This window comes from Petaurus breviceps, unplaced genomic scaffold (genome assembly GCF_028583685.1).
Source record: "Petaurus breviceps papuanus isolate PSGF00001 unplaced genomic scaffold, PetGlider_PUasm1.0 140, whole genome shotgun sequence".
Lineage (NCBI taxonomy): Eukaryota > Metazoa > Chordata > Mammalia > Diprotodontia > Petauridae > Petaurus > Petaurus breviceps.
In genome coordinates this window covers 37,900,767-37,923,612 of record NW_027185698.1, presented here as the reverse complement: position 1 = coordinate 37,923,612, position 22,846 = coordinate 37,900,767, and the positions used below count along the sequence as shown (strand labels likewise).

Sequence of the window (22,846 nt, the reverse complement as noted above, 5' to 3'; positions counted from 1 at the left end):
TCCTCATCTGCCTCCCTTCTACTGGTCCAGAATGTCACATTCCTTCAACTGAACACATATGGGAATTAATTTGCATTTACCTTAAAGAATATGTAGTCGTCCTGCACAGTCAGGGAATTGTGGTCAATGCTGCTGGCAAATGGAATCGTGGGTGTTCTATCAGAGCAATTCTGAGACTGACAGGTGACATATCGGAAACCTGGGGAGAACAATGACCAAAATCTATTCTTGTAAAAGAAACCCAAAGGAAAAACAAACATCTTAATGTTCTTCTTGGTGAAGGAAACAGCTATGTTACATAACAGTCTGCCATGTTAAGTCACATTTTGTGCTTCTGTCATTCATGAACCTCACTGTGAAGCTGTACCCACCACCAAAGTATCAACATTTGTTATTGGCATCTCAGTAGTACTCTCTGCCCCTCAGATTGGAGAGCTGGAGGGCTGAGCAAAGAACTCCTCGCAAAACCTCCATTTCAACAGGGTCCCCAGGCCAGTTAACTTTATATCCTACCAATGGCACTTCTTGGAATAAGCTCTACCATAACCATGCTCCCAGGAAATCTTGTTCTCCAGAAATTTATTACCCCGCGAGGTTAATGCTCCTACCTCATCAGTACTCTCAGTATCTTCTGCCCCTTTTATCGCACAGCTGGAGGGAAGGGCAGAGAATTCCTCTCAAAGCCTCCCCTTAAGGAGGCTTTCGTTTTGAATTAACTCATTTCTTGGACTGCTTGTTGTTATTGTTCCATCATAGTGGTCATGCCCAATTTTTTGTGACCTCATTTGAGATTTTCTTGGCAAAGGTACTATGGCGCTTTGCCATTTACTTCTCCATCTCATTTTATAGATTAAGTACTGAGGCAAACAGGGTGAAGTGCCTTGCCCTGGGTCACAAAACTAGTAACTGTCTTAGGTCGGGTTTGAACCCATGAAGATGAGTCTTCCTGATTCCAAGACCATGCTCTATCCACCTCGCTCCCCCTCCTGGAATTGCACTTTATCATTAATGCTTATTTTTCCCTCCCCACCTACCTTTCAACTTTCTTTTTTGTGTGGTCTTCTTACATTAAATTGGAAGCTCCTTGAGGGTAAGCACTGTTTTTTTTTCTTATTTGTATTCCTAGCACTTAGTACAGTGCTTAGCACAGTTAAGCACATAGGCGGTCCTTAACAAATGTTTATAGACTAATGTCCAGCTTTTAAATTAAAATCCTCTTGTGATTTTTCATGATGGTATATAGCGGACCCTGGTTTCTTAAAGGATATGCCTTTAGGGTATGAGCTCAAGCAGGTCCTGTCAAGCTCAGCTTATTTCTTTCTACCAGTCGTTCCCTCACAACCCTCTTATAGCAGGGGACTAGCTCTTTGAAATACTGTGTTCCCAGTGCATAGCACAGTGCCCTGAATGTAGAGCTTAACTAATTTTGCTGAATTGAGTATGGGACCAACAATGACTGTCACCCCAAAGTGAGCTTAAAGAAGTTTGGAAAGCTTCATTGCTCCAAGGATGAGCAAGAAATATTTTTGGACACAGGAATTTGTAAAAATGGTTTGCAAAAGCATGGAGGAGCAGGTGATCTCTATCAGAAAGGTAGTAGCCATGGCAACAAAATTGAGACACATTTCTTAAGCGACAATGTGTATGAAGTAATGTGCAAGATACAAAGTGTACATAAAACACAGTCCCTGACCTTAAGGTGCTTATGGTCTAGAGAGGGAATGGGATACAGTGAGATAGCAATAATGTCCAATGGCACATGGTTAGAGGAGTAGAAAGCTACTAATTGCTCAATGAAGAGTATGGGAGTTATTTCCTTCCCTTAGGAAATGAGCTACTTTTAAATTTATCATTTTAGTCATACGACAAAGGTGAATCTTCTCTTGTGCAGGCCTGATCCTTCAAGAACACTGGCTCTTTCTCTGAGCCAAAGCACTGAATGTGTCCTTATTCACACATAAACAGTCAAAACTGGATCTTTGGTCTACTCTTTGTTCTAAAGAGATTCTTTTTCAAAAAAAATTTTTTTAAGGAAGATGTTTTCTTCTCATATGATCTTAAATTTTTAAATAAAAAGTAGAGAGATAAAGAGGGAGTGGGAGAGAGAGGCAGACAGACAGAGACAGAGAGAAAGACAGACAGAGAGAGAGACAGAGAGAGCATCTGTCCTAGTGAATAAAGGATCGAGGAGATCTGGATCCAAGTCCTATTGGTAATGAAGGATGGTTGTATGACCTCAGACAAGTCTCTTACTATCTCAGTTCTCTAAGTAGCTCTAAAATTTCAGAGAAAGTATTGATGTGAATGGGTAGAAAGTAGAGGGAATTTCCTCATCTTAGAATTCCCTATATTCATGAAATCATAAAGTTTTTATCCCAATCCTATTTTAAAACTGTTCATTCATTTATTTTACCTAGGGAAATCTTTGAAAAAAATAATTAAGAATTTGTGTCAACAACTTAAAGAAACAAAGTCTCAAAGGCAATGAAGCCAGAACTAGTATCTCCCAACACACACGGGTATCTGCATACAAGCATGTGCACGCACACGCACGCGCACACACACACATATACACACACTGTGAGGGCATTATCACAGAGTATTTTCAGTATAAAGACAGGAGTCAGCAAGCAGCATGGGGGGCACTCAAGCAAAGCTGCGGAGGTCACTGGCATATATAGCTGTTATCACTTGGAAAATGACTAAGGGAAACTTAAAACTTAAAGAGCAGAGAGGTCCTTAAGATACTGGTAGCACAGGAAAGTGGAAATTGCCCTGGTTTTGAACTCAGTGGTCTGGGTCTGAATTCTCCCTCTAAAGCTTACTACCTGTGTGACTTTGAAAAAGTCACTTAAGTTCTTCAAGGACCTTCAAGTGGTGACTTTATCAATGCTGATGGCAGTGCCAGGAGAGACTGAGAAAAAGAATAGCTGATGTTTGTTTGTTTCTTTCTTTCTTTTCTTTCTCTCTCTCTGTCTCTCTTTCCTTCTTCCCTTCCTTCCTTCCTTCCTTCCTTCCTTCCTTCCTTCCTTCCTTCCTTCCTTCCTTCCTTCCTTCCTTCCTTCCTTCCTTCCTTCCTTCTTTTTCTTTTTTTAAAAAACTTTTCCTGAGGCATTGTCTTCTGGGCCTCAGTTTGCTCATATGTAAAATGAGGGGTAATAGACTCTGTGTCCTCTGAGGTCCCTTCTAACTCTACTATAGTCCGATGACCCTAAAATAGCTTCTCACTTGGGAAACACATAGGTGACAGGCAGGAATAAGGCATTGAACTTCAGGGACATTCTACATGGAGAGTGGTTTCCTGTTTTTACCATTTTTTTTGGAAGTTAGTGCCTCTCCTTGAGATATCCTATCAGGAGATTTAAGCTCCTCAGTAACATTTTAATGACTCTTTGTTTCTAGGACAGTAGAGATCTCTGAAAGGAGATTCTTTTGGACTTTACTTGTCTATGGTTACCATGAAGGAACATAGGGACCAGACTGAACTCTTCATATTACAAATGGGCAAGGCCCCAGTAATATCTGGTCACAGATGCTAAAGACCTATTGTGAATGTGATTATGTCTAGCAGAAATTTATTTTCTCACTCATAGAATACATCTCCTAAAAGAAGGAACATCATTCTGATAATCTATGCTGGGTTTATGTACTTATGTATTGGGAAGTAAGAGAACTATAACCAAAGGGAAAGTAGAATTTTATCTGGAGAAAGAGGGAGGTGAAAACTGGGGCATTTTGTGGAATCAAAAAGGGAAGGTAAAACAAATTAATTATGTTGATTACACTAAATTATGCTCTCCCCACAATCTTATAGAAATAGTCATTCAGGTTCATGATTTAAAGTCTCAAGTATCATATTTGTTGAATATTGCAAATATTTAGTAATTACATACATATGTAGCATCTTTCCTATTAAGTTTTTTTTAATAGAAGAATTGTGTCTTATCTTCATGTCTCATCCCCCTCTTGCCCCCTCCCGCACCCCAACATTCATGATTAGTTTAACTGTGCATGGTCGGGTCTTATAAATACTATTTAAATGAATGAATGACTCAATATTTCAGAGAAAAGTGTTATTCAGACTAAGACCCAGGCTGCTTCCTAAGTTTGACTTAGGCGAAATTGGGCCTCAAGAAAGTGAATATCTCTTCTAGGAGATAGGTTGCTTTGTGGCATGCTAAAGAACAGTACTGGCCATTTCAAAAATATACATATATGAGCATGAGAGAAACTGGCGCTGTTTTGCTTTAGGGAAAATGCTTGAACTATTTTTCAAATATTTATGGTTGAGCAAAACCACAAACATATTTTGCCAGACATCTGTTCCTTTTATATTTAAACCATTCTGTTTCCCAAGGGAAATTGAATCCTTAGGTTTTTGACTCATCAACTGAATTCTCTGGCAAGGGATTGCTGGTAAATCAGCAGTGCTAATGAGTCTTTTTTCTAGATATATCATTTGGGAAGTTGCAATTCAAAAGCACTAAACAAAAAGGAAATTCTCAAAGATTTGGGTTTGGATTTATAAAGTACTTTGGGGTACATTTGGGGATTTCTCTCATCCAGTTTATTTTTGACTACTCCTTCCCCCTCCATCCCCAAGTACTTCCTTGAGTTCTTATTGTGATATGGAAGCAACCCTGGGGTCTCAAAGACTATGCACAAGCTCTGGAAGGTTCTACAAGTTGGAAAAGGGGAAGGATGGAGGAAAGAGGTACAGCAATAAATTATCTGTAGTCCAAGGACCAAAGTTAAACATTGAGAACTTCATTACAAGAGAAAGGTTGATTTGAAAGAAGGTAGCAATCGGGGGAGAAAGGGGAGGAAGGAAGGAAGGAAATTAGCCTTTATTAAACACTGACCATGTACCAGGCACTATACTAAGCATTTTATAAATATTTCATTTGATCCTCACAACAACCCTGGGAGGTAGGTATATTGTTATCCCCATTGTACAGTTAAGAAAACTGAAGGAGACAGAGGTTAAGTGACATTCCTAGAATCACATAGCTACTTACTTTCTGAAGCCAAATTAGAATTCAGCTTTTCCTGACTCCAGGCTCAGTGTCTGATTCTCTGTGCCTCTAGTGGGGGCAGGGGGAGGGATTATAACTCATGAAGACTATCTCTTAAGACATTGGAGGGAGCTGTGATCTGCACTAGTCAAGAGATCAGAAGAAAAGAGTAACCAATATTTTTAAAATTCAAAAGTTTTTTTTTTAAGTCTGTAATTTTATTAAAGGCAGCTAGTTGAGCCAGAGTGGTAGGCCTAGAATCAGGAAGGCCTAAGTTAAAATTTTATTTCAAGGGGCAGCTAAGTGGCGCAGTGAATAGAACACCGGCCCTGGAGTCAGCAGGACCTGAGTTCAAACCTGGCCTCAGATACTTAACACAAAAACTAGCTGTGTGACCTTGGGCAAGTCACTTAAGCCCAATTGCCCTCCAAAAAAAAAAAGAAAGAAAAAAGCAAATTTGATCTCAAATATTTAGTATCTGTGTGATCCTGGGCAGGTCACTTCACTCTGTTTGCCTCAGTTTCCTCACAAGAAAAATGGGCTGGAGAAGGAAATGGTAAATCACTCCAGCATTTTTGCCAAGAAAACCCCAAATGGGGTCACAAAGAACTGGACATGATTGAATGACTGGGATAAAGAACTGCATCTACCCAAGGAAGTTGCTGAGTATCAAATGAGAGGACACATTGTAGTGCTTTGCACACCTTTAAGTGCTATCTAGTACTAATTCAATGCTGTTAGGTCACAAGTTTATAAGCCAAAGTCTGTATCTCCCCAGCACCAAACACACCCCTTCATACATAGGTATTGGGTCAGGAGATTTCCCTTCAAGGCCCCAAGCTACCACTAGTATTTTCTGTCTGATCATGATCCAAGCTCAGTTTCCCTATTTGTGAAATGGAGATGATAAAATTTGCCAAGCCTGCAGAAATGTGAACTATAGTTCCTGTCATCATCATATCCAGGAATGGAGAAGTCATTTCAAAGGACAACTCTCATTGTAATTCTAGGTTCATGTGCCCTTATCTTGCTTTTTAATCTTCAAATAGTATGAAGGGAACTGTGCTGAATTTGGAGCAGGGAGAGTTTCTGGGAGCTCAGAACAACTGACATATGTGGATATTCATTCTAACAGATTCTCTTCCCACACCACAGATAAACTGGCAGCTGTATGCGCAGAGCGGGAAAAACGTCCAATGGTTAAGTGCCAGAACAAATTGTACTATTAATAGCTTTTTTCATTGGACCGTAGCTTCTTGACTTCAATTTATCTCTTGTTGGAAAACAAGTAAACTTTAAATTCTACCACATTTCTACACAACCCAGTCAGTTTCATTATATGTATAGGCCAACTTCAAGGAATCTGGTGTAGCATTTTCTTGCTGTGTGCAGTGGAAACAAATGTGAGGCTTTTCATGGGAAGAAGCATGATTTAGTGAAAAGAATATTGGATTGGGAGTCTGAGGACCTGGGAATCAAATCCAAGCATTGTCCCTTGCTGTCTGGGTGGCCTTGAGAAAATTTCTTCCCTTCTCTGGCCCCTGATTTCTTCATACTTAAAATGGAGGACTTGAGCTCAGTGATATTTAAGGCCCCTCCTAGGTCCAAATCCTATATTCCTATGATTTCTGTGAACTTCAGTTCCATCTATAAAATGGGGATAATTATATCTGTATTGCCTCTCTCACAGAATCTTGGAGGAGGTCCTCTAAACTTAAGATTCTAAGCATTGGAAGATTCTCAGACCTCAAAAGCCTTTGGAGCTAGTCATTGATGAACAAGAGCCCCCTCTGTAAGATACACAATCAATCGCTGGTGATCATACCCTTGGTTGGAGATCCCCAGTGAAGGAGAACCCACTTTCTTCCAAGGAAGACCATTCCACTTTGGGACAGCTATAATTGTTAAGAAATTTTGTTTTACAATCAGAGCTAAATTTTTCTCTGAAACTTCCACTTGTTGCTTTTAATTCTGTCCTGCAGAAGCCAAAAGAACAATCTGTCAAATCATCATCCAAGCTATTGCTTATCAAATATTTGCTGACTGTTCTCATGTCTACCCCAAGTCTTCTTGTATGCAGACTAAATGTCCCCAGTTCCTTTAAAGTTCCATGTTATGGTATTTGTTGTTGTCTTTTGGACTTATTCAAAATTATCAATATTATTCTTAAAATGTAGCAACCAGAATTTATCATAATAGTCGAAATGCAGGTTGACCAAGGCAGAATATAACAATTCCATCAGTTCTCCAGTTCTGGTGACTATACATCTCTTAATAAGCCTAATATTATATGTACTAGCTTTTGGAGACTGCCAAACATATGGTTGACACATATTGCTATCTTTTTAAAGATGAACTGCTGCCTAACTATATTCTCCCCACACATCTTACACTGTGAAGTTGATTCTTGCAAATCAAGAGAAGACTTTTCACTCATTCATAATAAATTTTGTCTTATTTGTCTTGGTTTAACATTCCAACTTGTGAAGATTTTTGGATCTTGACTCTGACAATAAACCCATTAGGTAGTCCTCCCAGCTCTAAAATGAGATTATGGGAGTGCTTTGAAAACGCTCACAATTTATACAGATGTTGATCACTTACCTTTTGTTGCTTGGAAAGTACATCATAAATCTGTGAAATGTGAATTATTATTTCTACCACTACTATTACAATGACTGTAAAAAATGTGGTTTGAGCACTGGCTTCTCAAATAACTTACCTCCACTGAGATCTTGGATTTCCATATGAACCAAATCTGGTTCCCCATCTACTCCAGCCACAGCCCTAGGGGGAAAAATACACATAATCAAACTATATTGCATCTTACAGACCACATCCCCCCTATTAGTCACTTTCAATGAATCCTTGTTTTTCTCCAAATAATGTGCAAATTCCGTAGGGTGGCATTCAAGGCTCTTTAAAATTTGCCTCCTACCATCTCAACTTTCTCTCTTTCTCTTCCTCTTCCTTAATCAACCCAACCAGACAAAATGGGCATTGAAGTGTAATGCAAAAAGCATGGTATTTGTAACCAGAGGACTCCCAACTCTGTTACAATCTTGGACAAGATACTTCTTCTGTTTTTTCTTGGTCTCCTCAATTTTAGAATAAAGGGCTCAGAAAAGATAATCTCCAAGATTCCTTTTAAGTCTAAATTTTGAGATTTTACTAGACTTCATCAAAAATTCCTTCTCTGTCCTGATTCTTATTCTTTTCTTTCATATTTCCATATACCTGAAACTCTCTCTTATCTCAGTCACCTGAGACCCCATTTCAAATTCTAGACTAAATGCCACCTCCTTCATGAAGCCTTCCTTGATCCCTCTCCTTTGAGGGTATTGGAAAAGTAAGTGGTAGTGGAAATTGAGTGATTCATACTGTCTCTCTCATGACTCAACTCTGCAGTTAGCTCAGTTCCTTTTTACCAAATATATTTTTTCCAATTACATGTAAAAAAAATTTTAGCATCATTTTAAAAATATTGAGTTCCAGTTCTCTCAGTTCCTCCTCTCCTCCATCAATGAGAAGGCAAGCAATTTGATATAGATTGTACATGTGTAGTCATATAAAACATGCTTCCATATTAGTCATGTTGTAAAAGAAAACACAGACCAAAAAAAAAAAAACCAGGAAAAATAAAGTCAAAAAAGTATGCTTCAAACTGCATTTAGACTCTACCATCTCTTTTTCTGAAGGTTAATGGTGTTTTTCATCATAAGTCCTCAGAATTCTTTTGGATCATTACATTGCTGAGAATAGCTAAGTCATTCACAATTGATCATTATACAATATTGCTCTTACTGTGTACAAAATTCTCCTGGTTCTGTTCACTTTACTTTGCATCAGTTCATGTAAGTCTTTCCAGGTTTTCTAAAAGCATCCTTGTTCATCATTTCTTATAGCCCATTTGTATTATAAGAAATGATGACAGGATGCTTTCAGAAAAACCTGGAAAGACTCAGTACCCTTTCTCTTCAATTATGGATCCAGTTCAATATTTTTCTTGTGAAAAAATTTTATTCAATTGTGGGAATTATAAGAAAATCGAATTGTGTTTAAACCTAGCGCTGAATGTCTAAGAAGCAGGAGCACTTCTACCTGCTGCTTAGAGACCCTTAATTAAGTACTTAAGTTATGCTGACCAGAAACCCAGTCAAATCCAAAGACTGATTCAAGGAGTTTCCTCATAATTATACATCTTAAGTAACCCATATGTCTTACCTAAAAACTGGACCAATACTAGTCAAGTACTGTTTTCATGCTCCCTCAATTAAATATAGACTCTTTCAAGGAGCAGGATACCATTTTTTTTTATTTCATGGAATTACACCTGTTGTCTCTCCCCCTACCAATTTGGAAAATCCCTAATCTTTCCTCCAATTAGAAATGAGACTGCTAAATTTTGTATCCTGGGCAATTATTTTGTTTTAGTTAAGTGGTTTATTTGATTGTTTTTAATGCATAAAAATCTGTCTTTCCCCATATCCAGGGTCCAGTCTTAAGCCAAAAAGATCTGGGCAGGATTTCTTATTCAATTACTTAATAAAATGATATTCTCAGAAACTTGAACCCTCATTTCCTCAGTCATTTCATTTTTCACCCACTTCATCTTTCACTTCCAATTGGGAATTAGATTTATGTGGATGAGTTTATATTCCTACAACAGACTTGCAAATATTACCCTCTGTATGATAGTATCCTTTGGAAACTTTGTGCCTCAAGGTAACACATATATTTGGCTTACCATACTCTATGTACTACAGAGATTTGAATTATTTTATGTGACAAACATACACATTTATTAGAAGTAGTATTAAAAAGTGTCCCTCGTGTTCAATTTTAGATAGTTGTCTTTCTTGCCTAACTTGCCTCTCTTGTCAAGGGCACCATCATCCTCCCAGTGACTCAGGTTCCTATCTTGATGACAGCCTCAATTCTCTATTCACTTACCCCACATATCCAATCAGTTGCCAAAACTTGTTGCTTCTTTGTCTCCAACATCTCTTGCAAAAATCCCTCCCTCTCTTCTCACCTAGCCACTGCACTGATACAGGCCCTGATCAGCTCTCACCTGTACTCCTGCAAGAGCATCTTAAATTATCTGTTAGCCTTTTCCCACTCCAATCCCTAATCTATACAGCCACAAGAGTAGTTTTCCTTAGACACAGGTCTGATGACTACATCTTTTTATTCAATAAACTCTTGGGACTCCAAAGTATATTGGAGGGTCAAAATTACACTATTCAATTTATCAATTAAAACCCTTTACAACCTTGTTTTTTCCTACATATTATTCCCCACCCCTATACTCTGCAATCTAGACAACTTGATGTTCCATATAGCCAAGTCTTCCTGACTCTGAGTTCATCTCTCTATCCTTTCTGTAACACTTTTCCTCTAAATGTAAATCATTTCAATTTCAAGTGCTGAGTGGTACAGATAGACCTTGAACTCCACAAGGACAAGAACAGATCTTTTGACTTTATCCATATCCCCAGGCACAATGTCTGGCACACAAGAGGTCTTTCATAAATGCTCGTTGGCTTGAGAGACAGCAAGTGATCTTGGATGTGGAATCACAATATTTCAAAGCTGAAAGGACCCTTAACAATTATCCCATCCCCTTCATTTTATAGATGGGGAGCCTAAAACTCAGTAAGGTGAAATTGCTTACTCAATGTCACACGGCTAATAAGTGTCCAAAGAACTCTAATTTGCAATTTTGGCACCCAGGAAAGCTTCATAAAACATGCCTGGGGAAAAGTGGAATTCAGTGCCCCCTTAAATTCATTCTCTTACAAAATACATGCAGTTGGGAGTTGGAGGAGACCAATGTTGGAGGGAAACAGAAACCCTAGGACACTGCTGGGGAATCCAATACAGGGCAGGACTGGGGAGAAGCTGATCTTGGAGAGAGAGAGATTAAAAAATAATCGAGAACTTCCTATTTTAACTATGTATTCTTGCTAACTTGGTGTTAAACTGAGATGCTTTAGTCTCCTGAAGTACATTTTTGTACCTTGGGACAAAGTCCCAATTTCCATGTCTGGGTTACAGCTGGGCTTTCTACCGAGGTCTCCTGACTCCAAGACCAGGTTTTCACAGGAAGAGTAGTATAACTTAAGGTTGTTGCCAGGCAGCTACAGAGACTTTATATTGCTTTGCATCCTCAGCACTGAGACCTTCACTTCACTCATATGTGGTAGGTGTCCCCATAGCACTTACTTCCTGTGTCCTCATTAATAGCTTAGGTACATACTGCCATTCCAAGTCTAGCTCTGTGTTGTCTCATACTGCACTCCACTCTAGTGTGACTACGTGGCTATGTGTGCTTTCTAGACCACTAAGTTATGAGTTAGATCACATTGACCCATAGGATTTAGAAGAAGAAATCTCCTTGAAGACACAGTAGTGTACTTCCATTTGGTTAAAGGGGAGGAAAATGAAATCTAGAGAATTTAAGGGACTTGTTCATAGTCCTATTGCTAATACGAATATCAGCATTCAAATCATGTAAAATGCATTATATTTGCTGCTGTACGAGAAATCTGGATTAATTATACCCAGTCCTGGGTGACATCACACACACACACACACACACACACACGCACGCACGCACGCACAAACACACAAAATGTAGTAGAAAGCCAATCCTAAAAATCAAGATGACCTGGGTTTGTGTTCTGACACTTGTGTGACCCTGAGCAAGTAATTTAAGTTCTCTTTTAGGCAACTCTCTGATTATAAACTTCAGAGAAGGAAGTCTGCATTGGTAGAGAAGATTTCTTCATTTGGGAGTTCTCTTGTAAGAAGGAAATCACTGGTCTAGTTTTCTATACCTTTTTGTCTTTTATACAATAGCTAGTTGCCAATGTTGGTGAAGATCTACTATTGAATCACCATCTTCTTTTAACAAAAAGGGAGAGTAAAGGAAAACTAGTGAACACACCAGTCATTCTGAGGGCATCTGCAACATTTCTCATCAGTATGTCCATTACCTTTGTAGTAAGAAGAGAGGAAGGGGTTTCATCATTTGTTTGCTAGGACCAAGATTGGTTATGGAAATTAATTTGACTTTGCCCTTTAGTGTTGTTTTATTTACATTATTGAACTTATTGCTTATATTGTTTTGCTGGTTCTGCTTATTTCATTCTTCATCAATTCATGAGTCATCAATTCTCTGAATTTTTCATATTTATCATTTCTATGGAACAATCATATTAGATTCAAATGTTAACATTTGTTCGGTCATTTTGCAATCATTGGATTCCCATTTTTTCTTTTCTTTCTTAAATTTTTACTTTCACACAAAGTATTGGTACAGATATTTTGGTAAATATGGGATCTTTCTTTTTGTTTGTTTGTGGGTTTTTTTTTTTTTTTTTACCACTTTGGGGTTATTTGCCCAGTAGCAGACTTGGGGGGATAAAAGTTGGTCATTAATGTAATGATTGTTTTAGAATAATTAAAAATTGTTTTGTCAGAATGGTTGGGTCAGTTCAAGATTTTGCAAAAGACCTTGACAAGCTATATTAGGATGGGATAGGAACTTAAAGATATATCCTAAGATGATTGGTGAGAGGAACTGAGTTTGTTTTTTTCTAGATAAGACCACAGGAAATGCGTTCAGAGAACACAAATGACCAGAACGTCAAGGAGACTCAAAATTATCATGTGATACTGAAGAAAATGAGAATATTTAGGTAGAGTAGACAAGTTTTAGGAAGACATGATCACTATTTAAAAATATTGGAATTTTTAAAGTGAAAGATACATGGATTTTTGTTACTTAGTTTCAGAGAATGAAACTATAAACCACTGTAGGAAGTTGAAGCTACTTTCCCTGAGGCTAATTTTGGTTCAGAGTAAGGAAGAGGATGCTCTTAGCAACTGGACATACCAATGGTGGCATGGGCTTCCTTACAGGTCATGAACCCCCCAATTACTAGAAATACTAATGTAGAGATTCTAATGTCAGTTATTGGGTACATTGGAGATGGTGTGCTTTAGGCTCAGGTTAGACAAGATTACTTGTGAGACCCTTTTTAGTTCTATGTTTCTATTATCCAAGAAATTATGAACTCCCTAGCCCTAAGGGTTGAAGCAGAATGACAGCATCTGCATACCCCACAGAACACAGCCCACAGCTGCACAAGTTGCTAAATTTCCATATGAATTCATGCATGACTGCTGAGAAGTTGGGTCTTGGTTGTTATAATATTCTGGCCAGACCAAAATTTTATCCTCCAGCTAAGGCTGGGGATAGGAGCAGAGAATTTTATCCACCAGTAAGCAAAGAGAGATGCAAAGATACTCTCAAACCCCAGGGGTGTTAATGAGGCAGTGCATGTGAACATGTCCACAATGAGTCATATAACTCTGCAATGGGGTTGGCTTGGAGGTGAAAACCCTATATTACTTGAGCTGACATTTTCATCTGGCTGTAATAATATCATCATAATGATAATAATCCTGCCTTGGATTTATACAGTGCCTTTCCTCCAACAAGCTTCAGAAGCACAAAATGACAGAGGGAAGGTTGATGTTCAGTGCCAGAGGTTCTTATAGTAAGACATATGTATTCTGGGATTGATCTTTTTGAATTTTGCATAATAATAACAGAAGGGTTAAGTTACTTACATATGGTTACACAATTGAGTATCATAGCCAAAGACTCTGAAGGATCTCTATTCTCATCATTTTGAGGATTTGCTCCAATTCTGTAGATCCATCCATCCCTATGTAGTGTCTCTTGTACTTGTCTTAAAAAAAAAATTGTCACAGTGGTTCTACCTAATGTGTTGAGAACCGTTTGTTTGTAAAATTGTAAATTGTGATATACAAAGTTAGAAGGGATTAGTAACCTAATTAGTAAGCTAGAGGGCAAAGCACTTAATGAATGCTTGTCAACTGATTGCTAGCAACTAAAGAAGCTATAAATTTGACTTAAGATTGGTTAAAATGATAGAAGGGGAAAGTGAAAAATGTTGGAGGGGATACAGAAACATTGGGACAATAAAACACTGTTGGTGAAATTGTGAACTGATCCAACCATTTTGGAGACCAATCTGGAATAATGACCAAAGAGTTATTAAACTACCTATGACCTTTGATATGGCAATACCATTACTTGGTCTATTTCTGAAGATAATTAGGAAAAAGGAAAAGAACCCCTATGTTCTAAAATGTTTATAGCAGCTCTTTTTGGTTGCAAAGAACTGGAAATTGCAAGGATGCCCATCAATTAGGGAATGACTGAACAAGTTGTGGTATATAATTGTGATGGAATACTACTGTTATAAGAAATGATGAGCTCAATGATTTTAGAAAAGAAAACATGGAAAGACTTGCATGAAATAGTGAAGAGTGAAATAAGCAGATCCAAGAGAACATTTTATATAGTAGCAGCAATATTGTTTTAAGAACGGCTCTGAATTCATAAGTTATTTTGACTATTATAAATACCCAAGTTAACTATAAAGGACATATAAAGAAAGATGCTATCTGCATCCAGAGAAAGAACTGATAAATAGAAGTATATAAAAATAGTTTTACATGATATGTGTGTGTAGCTATCTATTTATGTCTAATGGTAGTTATCTCTGAGGTGGGAGAGGTGGTTGGGGGAAGGGGAGAAAAAATTTACATGATAATTTTATTGCATATTTGAAAGGAATAGCAAGTTGTGCATAGTAGATTTGTACATGATTTATGAATAATCATCTTTTTTTATTGTGCTGTGTTATGGAAATGCTTGTTTCATTCCATAAATTAAAAAATTAAAAAAAAATCATGGTTCTTGTCCTTGTATATCTTTAAATTGGATAGGGAGAATAAAACATATTCGAATAATTATACAGAACTGCTAAAGACAGGAAGTGCTATGTGAGATCTAAAGCTGGGAAAAGCAAGGAAAACTTCTTGAGACACTTGATCTGGGCCTTGAGAGCTGGATAGAATTTTGATTAGCAAAGCCTGGGATAGGTAAAAGTCATTTTGGTCCCTCTAGGGTGAACATAGGCATAAACATAGGAAACACTGGGTAAGGTGAATGTAGTCCTCTTGGTTAGAGTAATAGATGACAGAGTCCAGAATTTCATGCCAGCAATGCGATTTAAAAAAAAAACAAACTTATTTACTTTTAATTTATAACATTCAGCTCCACAAGTTTTTGAGTTCCAAATTTTCTAACCCCCCCCCAAATGGTGGCACAGCAATGCCACTTTGTGACCCTAAGCAACTCCCTAACTTGTTTGTTTCCTCATCTATAAAACTGAGATCTTGATTCTTGCTTATGGAATCTCAAAGTTGACCTTACAATGCTATAGAATTCGGAGTGATTGTTATTACAAGAGGAATTGTGACAGAGTGTGTAAAAAAAACAAACCCAGTAACAGGAGAACCGTATTCAAATCCTGGCTCTGAGACTCATTAGCTTTGTGATCATGGGTAAATCACTTTATCTTTCTGAGTCTCAGTTTGTGTGCTTGTTTTTTAAATGGAGATTATAATATTTGTCTGACCTATCATATGTAAGATGTAAAGAAATGCAGATCACCTTTGGCTGGGGATAGCAGGCAAGCCTTCATAGAGAAGTTAAAGAGGATTTTGGCAAAGGAATTGTGTAAGATAAGACTAGTAGGAGGCAGACTGAATGCCAGACTTTGGACTTTGGACATTCTATGGTGGGCCAAGGAGTGGAAAGATTGAGCTGTACATTCCAATGGAGAGCCTGGGTGAATGGTAACAAACCCAGAAATACCTTCTGATGTCAAGTCCATTGCCTTTTCCATGACAATATCATCCTACCATTCAGTAAAACATGGCAGCATCTTCTGACACATCCAGCTAAAATTGAGAGACTGCCATTCCCTCAGGGAGTCCTTGTTTCAGACCATTTCTTAAGCACAGTATCACTGCTAGGTTAGCTTCCTGTATCTAGGACTTCCAGGAGCTTCTCTCCCAAGCATTCTGCTACAGCAACAGCCCTGGCTCATTTCATCAACATCAACGAACTACTTCGAGCAAGAATTAGCAAGCAGTAGGTCTGGAACAATTTCATCTCATAGAGAAGAAATGATACACAGTGGGAGGAGGGTCAAAAATCCCCTGCAGTTAATTTACATTTCAAAATATGGAAGAGAAACATCAATCATTTTGACCCATAGGCAAATAGCTTCAAATTTCAAGGTGAAATTTATTCTTTGGGAAACTCCAAGCAGGCTATCTGCAAACCTAGTCACCAGTCATTCAGATCTCATGCTGAGATATTTCCTCCCTTCCCAAAACCTCTAATGAATGCTTCTGGGCACTCTAGTTTGAAAGAGCATTCCACTTCCTTAAAAAAAAAAAAGAATCTGGCACCCAATCAGGGAGACTGGACTTTAGATTACAGAAGTGTAGAGTTGTAGAAATGGTTCCATTAAATATCAGAACTGGAAAAGAATAGAAGGTATTCAATGTGAGTGCTCAAAGAGAGTCTACAACACAAAACTCAGGTAGTTAGAGGTGATGAAACCCTCACCACACAGAACAGCATTTTAGAGCTGACAAGGACATTTAAGATCAGCTATACCCTCATTATACAGATGGGGAGATTTGGGTCCAAGAAAACTAAATGATTTGTCCAAGGTCCAATAGTTAATAGACTAAATGAGATACATAGGGTAAAGAATAACACTTTAATAGATAATCAAGAGAAAAGTACATGAAAATAAATGAGGTATAATCTTGGAAGGTTAGGTTTACAAAGACATAATCTTCCATTTCACATTACCTCATGATGCTTTCTATCCAACCCTCTGAGCAATAGTTTCCCAATCTATAAAATGGGGATAATTTTCTAGCATTGTCTACTACACAAAATTGTTTTGAGAGGGTGAATATCTTGCAAAAACCTAAAGTGTTATAAAAATGTGAGTCATTAGTTCTATATCTATAAATAAATTCCATATCTATAAATAAACAAAATGAAGGAAAACTACTCCAGGACCACAGAGACAAGAATCTTTTATCATAACTCATTGTATCTAAATTATGGGTTAAGGATTATTAATTAATTAAAGATTAAGCATCAAGGATTGTGAAGCATTTTCCTTGATAAAGTAAAAAAGGCAGTATCATTAACCCCTTTTTTACTGAGTAGGAAACTGAGGGGTAGGGAAGTTGGAACTTGAATAAGGTTGCCTATCTGTTGAGGTAAGAATTTGAATTCAAGCCTTTGTCTACTAACTGGTAACTTAGTACTATTTCTCCACCACTGTGCAGAAAACCTCTTGAATACTAAATAGCTTTTCTCTATCTTCTAGATCTAATTTAATTTTAACCAAAAGAAAGTTGTTTATTATTTCTCAGTAGAAAAGACTTTTAGGGGGCAGCTAGGTGGCGCAGTGAATACAGCACCAGCACTGGCATCAGGAGTACCTGAGTTCAAATCTGGCCTCAGACACTTAACACACACACACACACACACACACACACACACACACACACACAAAACTAGCCATGTGACCTTGGGCAGGTCACTTAACCCCAATTGCCCTCAAAAAAAAAAAGCAAGAAAAGGCCTTTAGGCAGATAACACATGATAACTAAAGTTATTGAGGTCAACGCTATGTTCTAAATTAGCCACCACCCTCAAAAGAGTTAGCCATAAGGAGAATCTTCTGATTCGGATATGATTGGCTGTTGGTGGTCTAACTAAGGAATCAATTAGAGTTTTTTGCATCTATAGGTTTTGAAGAGGAGTAGTATATCATGATAGAAATAATATTTGTGGGGTTAGTAGTAAGTCCTGGGTTCTAGAGGCAGTGTCTTATGGGGAAAAGGTATTGTTCTTGGAGTCAGGAGACAAGGTTTTATATATATATATATATATGTTCCAGATACATGAGCTTTGTGACCCTGGTAAATAATGTAACCTCAGAGAACCCCAACTTTTCCATCCATTAAAGAAGGATAAAACACTCCCTGCCACAAAGGAAGGCTGTGTAGAAAGCTGTATATCAATGAAAATGGGGCCCTTGGCATATGTATCTTTCAAGGGTGAGAAGTATCTGGGGGCTGTTCATGGATGGTCAGGTTGCCAGGAGGTGTCAGCCAGAGTGTCCTCAGATAATGCCTGGATGGACTTGTGTCTTAGAATATGGCCCTCTATCTCTAATAACAAACAAGGGTGCCTCAGGATGAGGCAGTTCCCTCTTACCCATAATGCCATCACTTAGTGTTGAGCTTATCAAAACTTTAATGAGTTCGAGCTTCGGACAGAAAATTGATTTTCAGTAATTTGCAGTGTCAGTTCAAGGACAAAGTTCTCCTTGTAAATGCAGTCAAAAATGGTTTTATTTATTGCTTACAACACTCAGGCCATAGCAAAACTACCACTACTGTCATTCTGGACCAGGGAAGATTTTCTATTTCTTAACACTATATTGCCAAGCAGTCTAGTCTGATTAGTTTTAAAGGATAATGGCTCCTGGCAATTTGAGATACTTGGAGAAAAAATAATTTGATTTACTCAAGATAATAATATGTTTGAGTTATCACCAATTTCCTGATCAGCATCTGGGAGCAGGTTGCTTTTTTCTTCTGGCTGGAAGGCTATCCCATAAGCCATTCTCCCCTGATAAAAAAATTGCAATGTCCGCTGCTCCAGTCTGTTGCTTTTTCTTGAATTCATCATGGCATAACACAGAGAATTCAGTGACACCAACTCTGTGAAAAAATATCTCATTTTTCCTTCATCCTTCTCACCCCCACCCCCCCACATCCCAAAGTACAACATTTCTGCCTTCCTAACCCCTTCCCCCCATTCGCTTGGCACTTGGACATCTCAAATCTCAGGACAGTTGACATTAATGACTACGCCCTGTGATTGATAACCCACATGGGCTTTCAAGTAAGGCAGAGAGGCGCTCCAGTGTTCCTTAGCTCTGGCTTCCCATCCACAACGATAAAGCCGTCATTTTTCCATCGAAACAAAGACACATGATGGGGGGTGCATATCAAGGAAAATGGGAGACTGAAAATATTATTCTAGAGGCAGAGAAAGTCATCCTTCTAGGCTTTGAAGGTAATAGGTAAAGAAACTATTTTCTTGTTGTGATTAGTATGGAGAAGGGAAAAAAAAGAGCACATGTACTATGAAATATTTTCCCTTGGAGAAATAGGATTTGGGGACTGCCCAGCAAACACAGGAAATGTTTTAGAACAGGCATGATTTGAAAGGCTCACCAAGACAGACACAGTAGGGTATCTCTAACCCATATCAATTGCTGAAATTAAATTACATATGAAGTCCACATATTTGTATTTGTATGTATATGAATGGAGAGATGAGAGGGAAGGAAAGATGATAGGCAAGAGTGGCAGGGATAGAAAAACAGAAAGATAGCAACAGTTCATGTTTTTATGTTGTTGCATATGCTAGAAGGCACTTACTTCACAAGAAACCTGAGAGGTAAGAAGTACTGGTATTATTATGCTTATCTTGCAAAGTGACAGAAACAGAGACAGAAAAAAACACAGAGAAAGAGATATAAACAGAGAGACAAAGGAGGAAGGAGGAGAGGGAAAGAGAAAGGATAATGAAGAGGAAATAAGGAGGAGGTACTGGAATTCCTTTTTTTATCCTTCTGTAGAGATTATTTGGGGGGGGTGTTAGTTCCTTTTTTGAATTTCTCAGTTTGGTGTGGAATCCAGTGGACAAAAACATGAGGCTGCTCCCTTCATGCCAGAAACGGTCCTTCATCAAGGCAAGGTGTTTATAAAATACTTATTGATGTGATTTGATTAATAACATCTAAATGAAAGCCCCAACCACAATAAAGTCCCCACAGGGAACATCATCTCCAGAATTGCCTCTTTTTATTTTTTGGCCTGGGGTCTAGCTGAATGTGTGTAGGTTCAGGACAGGCTGACATGGGAACTTTAATGAATCCCCTCTATCTTCCCCTCCTTCAGTCAGAAAAGATGCAAAGGGAGAAAGGAAAACCATTCCCTATGTGTGTTTGTGTGCATGTGTGTATATGTATGCTTGTAACTCCAACAATAATTTTTTCTTATTTTGACCCAAAACATCAAGTTAAGAAGACTTGGTTAGACTTTAGATTCACATTGAAGCCAGAAAAAAGAACTCTTGATAGATCAAATAGACTTTTATTTTCCAGGTAGGAATAGTAAGACAACTGCTATTCTGCCCCTTGCCTCCCAGAGAGAATTTTAAGGTTCTCAGTGATGCAAGCTCAGGGTGATACCCTGATAGTACAAAGCTTGGTCTTGGATCCTTAAACTCTCCAAGCTGGAAGTGTTCTCAGAAGTCATTTATGGTTCAGCTTCTAACATAAACACGAAACTCCTCTATGAAAATCCCAACAATTAATTAGTTTAAATTTATTCCATTGTTGGACCACTCTAAGAATGAGAAAGTTCTCCATTTCACGGAGCTAAAAATCTACTCTTTTTTTTTTTAAACAATTTCCACCCCTTATTCCTATTTCTGCTTTTCAGGGCCAAAGAGAAGTTTATTCTCCATCTTGTGAATGACAGCATTCCTATAAGGGGTTCTTAATTTTCTTTTGCATCATGGGCTTGTTTGTCAATTTGGTTTGCCAATATGGACCCATTCTTGGAATGATCCTTTTAAGCATGTAACCTAAAATACATAGGATTATAAAGTAAACCAATTATATTGAAACATAGCTATCAAAATACAATTTAAAAAGGTTCATGACTCCATTTTAAGAACCCCTGCTTTAGATGTGCAGATAATTGAGGATAACAGTCATGCTCCTATTAAATCTTCTCTTCTCAGTAGTCAAAAGGAGTGTGACAAGGAATATAATAAATGTTAAGTGCCAGACATTGTGCTAAGCATTTTACAAATATCATCTCCTTTTTTTTTTTTTTTTGCTTTTTTGGAGGGAAATTGGGCTTAAGTGACTTGCCCAAGGTCACATGGCTAGTTTTTGTGTTAAGTGTCTGAGGCTGGATTTGAACTCAAGTCCTCCTGACTCCAGGGCCGGTACTCTATTCACTGTGGCACCTAGATGCCCCACAAATATTATCTCCTTTGATCGTCACAACAACTAAAGGAGGTAGGTGCTATTTATTTCCTTATTTTATAGTTGAAAAAATTGAGTCAGAGGTTAAGTGACTTGCCCAGGGTCACATAACTAGTAAATGTCAGAGACAGGATTTGAAGATTAATGAACAAGATGTTCCAAATCAGTAACAATAAGAAAAATGAGAGTCAAAATAACCTTGGAGTTTTACTTTATACCTAGTAAATTGGCAATAATGATGAAAGACAGAAAGATAAGCATATAAAGGCGAGGTCAGAATAAATCACCTCCACTGATCAAAGTTAGGTGACTAATACAATGATATGCTCTGATACCTTAAAATATCCACTGAATCAGTCAAACAAAGGGCACTGAACTCAATTTAATCCACCTAGTTAAATAAGGTAGGAAGGATTAGAATGCTTCCAAACCACTGGATGAGATAAAATGTCTTGACACAGGGAGTGTGCTGGATTTCTTGAAGAGATTCAGTCATGCCCTCTAGGGATTTTCTAAAAGGGAAAGCCAGTTCAGTTTCTAGCACTCAAATATTAGACCAGCATTTCCACTCCAAGAGAGGGAATTGTTTGGGGGAAGAAGGAAGAGAGAAGCCTATGTCTCCTTCCTACCCCTGACCATTAAGCAGAGGAACATCTTTCAGGCTTCCAAAGGTGTCGGAGATGTGGACTTTCCATTTTTATCCTAACAATGTCTCTGGGACAGCAATGACTGGCAGTGGTTTTCTTGGGGAGCAAAGGATAAATTCGTCATAGTGAGGAAATAAGGCTTTAGGACTGTACAAGTTTCATTACATGTGTAATGAAATTCATTAGAATTCCACAAAAAGAGGAGAAAAAGGATTCCACCAAAGGACTTTCAGAAACTGTAGGCTTCTTTCTTACATGATGATCTCATTTTGATCTGATCTTCTTTTGGACTCCGTATGTACTTATGAGAATATATGTCCCAGACTTTTGGGGAAATGTTTTATACCAAATATTTTTTACTTCACCACCTTAGCAAACATATATTTACAGCTAAGTCAGGCTGCTTCATTGACATCAATACATAATCAATGGGGTTAATGCATTGGTGTGGGCTTATGACTTAAAGTCCTAGATAATCATCCCTCAGCTACTCAGGATCCACTAGAATCCTGAGGTAAAATGCAGTCATCTATTCTTTGGGGACTTGTCTTGCCAGTGTAAGTGGGATTTGGAAGAGTCACTGTAGAGTAGGGGTAGGAACCTTGAGGCCACATGTGGCCTTCTAGGTCCTTGGGTGCAGCCTTTGAACTGAGTCTAAGCTTTTCAGAACAAATCTTTTTTTTAAGGGGAGTTGTTCAGTGAAATCTGGATTCTGTCAAAGGGCCACACTTGAGGACCTAGAGGGCTACATGTAGCCTTGAGTCAGCAGGTTCCCCACCCCTGCTCTAGACCATGTGGAGATATTTCCATGAACAAATACAAAGTGTAGTGAGCAGAGACCAGAAAACAATATACTCAATGACCACAATGATGTTCATAGGAAGGACAACCACCCAACAATCAAAACTGGATGTTGCAAGATTATAAAGAATGAGGTTGGGGGCAGCTAGGTGGCACAGTGAGTAGAGCACCAGCCCTGGAATCAGAAGGACCTGAGTTCGGATCTGGCCTCAGACACTTCACACACACACACACACACACACACACACACACACACACACACACAGACAAAAAAAAAAACTAGCTGTGTGATCTTGGGCAAGTTACTTAACCCCAATTG

General features: G+C 38.3%; 1 protein-coding gene across 3 annotated transcripts in view; it reads right to left on the bottom strand.

Moving 5' to 3' along the window:
* Nucleotides 1–22,846, bottom strand: part of SORCS2 (sortilin related VPS10 domain containing receptor 2) — a 1,276,597-nt gene that overhangs the window by 200,148 nt on the left and 1,053,603 nt on the right. For all 3 annotated transcript variants that reach the window (XM_069070295.1, XM_069070289.1, XM_069070305.1), the window contains exons 6-7: nt 7,738–7,802; nt 81–199 (exon numbers count right to left, since the gene is read on the bottom strand). In XM_069070295.1, the coding sequence (XP_068926396.1) occupies nt 81–199; nt 7,738–7,802 (184 nt within the window). The remainder of the gene's footprint in view (nt 1–80; nt 200–7,737; nt 7,803–22,846) is intronic.